The 3,866-nt window shown below is 32.7% G+C and overlaps 1 protein-coding gene across 3 annotated transcripts; it reads left to right on the forward strand.

Moving 5' to 3' along the window:
* The first annotated feature begins 482 nt into the window (after nt 1-482).
* Nucleotides 483-3,554, forward strand: LOC131616752 (low-specificity L-threonine aldolase 1-like). 3 transcript variants are annotated; one of them, XM_058888186.1, is made up of 11 exons: nt 506-625; nt 1,050-1,085; nt 1,304-1,757; nt 1,863-1,974; nt 2,121-2,171; nt 2,299-2,370; nt 2,450-2,582; nt 2,674-2,732; nt 2,869-2,969; nt 3,130-3,196; nt 3,299-3,554. In XM_058888186.1, exons 2-11 carry the CDS (start codon nt 1,052-1,054, stop codon nt 3,326-3,328), a joined length of 1,113 nt encoding a protein of 370 aa, XP_058744169.1. In that variant the 5' UTR covers nt 506-625; nt 1,050-1,051; the 3' UTR covers nt 3,329-3,554. The 3 variants fall into 3 exon arrangements, with proteins under 3 accessions (XP_058744185.1, XP_058744169.1, XP_058744176.1); XM_058888202.1 differs by lacking the exon at nt 1,050-1,085 and having other exon boundaries at nt 483-625; XM_058888193.1 differs by lacking the exon at nt 506-625 and having other exon boundaries at nt 723-1,085.
* Nucleotides 3,555-3,866: the final 312 nt, after the last annotated feature.

The raw sequence follows: 3,866 nt of genomic DNA on the forward strand, positions 1-3,866 counted from the left end.
TAATTTTGAATATTTTAATTCAACTTTTAATTAATAATTTATTTTTTATAATAAATTAAAATTAAAATTAAAATTTTAAAATAAATAAATAAGAGATTGCGAGTTGGAATTCTCATCCTTACTCCAACACGGATGTTTTGAACACATTTTAGTTTACTAAAAACTATTAAATTTTTAACAGTGTGCTGAAAATTATCAAATAAATAAAACTATCAAATTGTTTAACAAAAATAAAATAAATTGTTTTGACCAAATTTCACAATAAGTAATTTATTAATTTTTTCCCTAAAAAATAATTGGTATTTCAAATTCCTTAATAAATACTATTTTGAATAATTTTTTTAAATATATTTTTTTAAAAATTATGTAATTTTAGTTATAAATATTAATGTTATTGGATACCGATATTATAAAAAATAATTTAATATAACATTTATTTTATTTTAAAAGAAGTTTCAATATATACCTACCAACAATATACACCCCCAAAGATAATTATATAATGAGAACAGAAACACCAGTATCCTACAATTCATTCTTCACAAGCATTTGAGTTAAGCTCTGAATACAGACACATTATTACAGAAACACCCTAAATCTCCTATCAATTTCCTTGGATCATCTGGTAATTACACTCCCTCTCACTTTCATTACTCTTCATCATTACGCCACCACGCTGTTCCTTTCAGTTCAGCTTAATTGTTTGTTTTCGTCTTGTAATTTGGCTTGGCTTATTTATTGGCTCGGCTTCTGTTTTTATTACTACTTATAAAACACCAACATTACGAATGTTCATGAAACAGAACAAGACGAAGAGAACAAGGCAAAATAGCCTTGGTTTCGGAGTATTGGTTCACGTGTTGTCTTGCATGCCTCATGTTACTCTCCTCCCAATTCTTGTGACTTGTTTCTGTTTTTTGTGTCAGAATCTTAGCCATCATACGTGTCATTGCCATTCATCGCACTTTCTCTACATACCCTAACTAGGCTATTAGTATTTCATTTCACTGTTCTTATTCTTGTTTTTTTTCTCTTCTTCTATTTCGTAGAAATGGCTCCTCCCAGTTTACATGAAACAGTTAAAGGTTTGGATATATTTTTTATTTTATATTTTATGATTAATTTTGTAACATATGGAAATTGTAGAATTTGGATTCTCTGGTTGGCCGTTCGTTCAATCAAGATAAGACTGTCCAAACAGCTGTATGGACGGTTAAATCTTGATTGAATATCAACCTTGTTGTGAAGGTGTGAATAGTGATTGTAATTGATTTTTACTTTTGGTTTTGTTGGTTTGATGCAGTTGTAGAGAAAATGGTAACTAGAAGAGTGGATCTTCGATCGGATACAGTGACGAAGCCGACTGAGTCAATGAGGGCTGCTATGGCAAGTGCTGAAGTTGATGACGATGTTCTTGGCTATGATCCCACGGCTTTACTCTTAGAGACAGAGATGGCGAAGATGATGGGAAAAGAAGCTGCTCTTTTTGTTCCGTCAGGGACTATGGGTAACCTTATTGCTGTACTTGTTCATTGTGAGGTTAGGGGAAGTGAAGTTATTCTGGGAGATACTAGTCATATCAATATTTATGAGAATGGTGGTATTTCGACCATTGGAGGAGTGCATTCGAGACAGCTGAAAAATAACGATGATGGAACGATTGACATTGATTTGATTGAGTCTGCTATTAGAGATCCTAGGGGGGAGCTTATGTTTCCGACCACTAGGCTTATTTGCTTGGAAAATAGTCACGCGAAGTGAGCGATTTTTGTTGTTCTGTTATCACTTTTATAGTTCATGTTTTTGAAATTGTACATGAATTTTTGTCGATGAATTATTGCTGATAAACTTTCTCAATGCAGCTCGGGTGGACGATGTCTCTCTGTTGAATATACTGATAGAGTTGGAGAGGTTGCTAAGAAGCATGGACTGAAGCTTCACATTGATGGAGCCCGGATTTTTAATGCATCAGTTGTAAGTAAATTTGTATTTCAATGATTCGACTATAAGTTTTATGTTAGAGCCTTATCGCGTGCACCTCATTTTTCATAAGTTCCTATTTTTCTTTCTCCTTTTTGCATTATATGCTAACAAAAGTTGCTTTTTGTTGGTTTTTTCAGGCACTCGGTGTTCCTGTGGATAGGCTTGTAGAAGCAGCTGATTCGGCTTCAGTATGTTCTTCCTTTCTTTTCCTTTTTTATCTGTGATTCAATATTGCGTCTGTCTTTGAGTTTTATCTATCTTATTGAATAATAATCATACTAGCAGACATATGATTCGTTTGACGATATTAATTAGGTTTGCCTATCTAAAGGCATAGGTGCTCCAATCGGATCTGTTATTGTCGGTTCCAAGAACTTCATCGCTAAGGTAGGTCAAAATTTTGGTTAGCAGGTAAATTCTCCCTTAAGGAACAATACTTAAGTCTAGCTTACATATTTACTTTTAGGCTAAGCGACTCCGGAAAACCTTAGGCGGTGGAATGAGACAGATTGGAATCCTTTGTGCTGCTGCACTTGTTGCCTTAAAGGAAAATGTTGGAAAACTAGAAAGTGATCACAAGAAAACTAGACTTTTGGCTGGTAAGTGTCATGCAGGCCTAAGTCATCATAATCCATTTTTCTTCTTTTCAAACTTACTTTCTGTCTCTTATAATTCATTTCCTCATTTCAGATGGATTGAATGAAATTAAAGAACTCAGAATTAACCCCTTCTCCGTGGAGACCAATATCGTGAGTACTTTGTATACTGTATCTTGTTTATGCGAGTGGAACTGCATTTTTTATCGGCTTTTCCATCGCCCTAAGGTGTTATTGACTTATTGCTTAGTTTATCCTAACAATAAGTTCATTCTTTCCTTGATGCTAGATATTTATTGACATTGTGGATGATTCAAGGACTACAACGGAAAAGATATGCAAATACTTGGAAGAACGCGGTATCCTCGTGATGCATGACAAACCATCAAGGTCTTGTTAAGCTTCTAAATATTCTCCAGCCTAAGAGTTTCTTCTGTTAATTTGGCCATGTTTGATGTTTCATACATCAGATATGTTCCAAACATTTTACTGTATGGACAAAATACTTACTACAAAGAAAGAGACTAATAACAGTGTCTACATATTACAGGTTGAGAGTTGTTCTCCACCACCAAATTTCAGCAAGTGATGTGCAGTACACCCTGTCATGCTTTCAGGTTTGGCAACAAATTCATTGATGAGTTGTTGTTTTCCAAATTATTAGGAATATACTTTTGCTTGAATGTTAAGTAACTTTTTTTGTGTGTTGAATATTGCAGCAAGCAGTACAAATTGAAAATGGCAACTAGTGGAAGAATAGCACTTTGCTGGTGTATGATTGGTTTATGAAAGGGGAAATCAGAATTTTCATTTGTCTTTATTTTATTTGGATTTGAATAATTGATGATGTCACTGTTTATGAATTATTTTCACTTTATTAATTAACCACGAGTTTCTATATCGTCTTGTGGCTTGTGGCTTGTGGGTCATTGTTGATGTCGATGTCAAATGATGATTGAGAAGATGTTCATTATAGCTTTTTATCTAAGTAATTCTCAGTCTCACATTAATGGGCTATTATTAGAGATATATGTTTGATTTTGTGGCTATGTGATAAAAGGTACTAGTATCGAAAGCCATTTTTTTTTAATCACAAGTACTTATTCAGACAACATTAATTATTTGATGCAATAATTTATCACTCTATTATTTTCTCTGTCTTAAATTATAAGTTATTTTGTCAAAAATATTTGTTCTAAATTATAAGTTATTTTACAATTTTAATACATTATTTATTAATGATTTTTTATCTAATAAATTATAAGTCTTCTTTCAATTCTTTTAATT

This window comes from Vicia villosa, linkage group LG1 (genome assembly GCF_029867415.1).
Source record: "Vicia villosa cultivar HV-30 ecotype Madison, WI linkage group LG1, Vvil1.0, whole genome shotgun sequence".
In the NCBI taxonomy this organism is placed as follows: Eukaryota; Viridiplantae; Streptophyta; class Magnoliopsida; order Fabales; family Fabaceae; genus Vicia; species Vicia villosa.

Coding starts and splice junctions, on each gene's coding strand:
- LOC131616752 (XM_058888186.1), top strand. CDS start 1,052: ATGGCTCCTCCCAGTTTACATGAAACAGTTAAAG. Junction 1,975..2,120: donor GGATTTTTAATGCATCAGTT/GTAAGTAAATTT, acceptor TGGTTTTTTCAG/GCACTCGGTGTTCCTGTGGA. Junction 2,583..2,673: donor GAAAACTAGACTTTTGGCTG/GTAAGTGTCATG, acceptor TCCTCATTTCAG/ATGGATTGAATGAAATTAAA.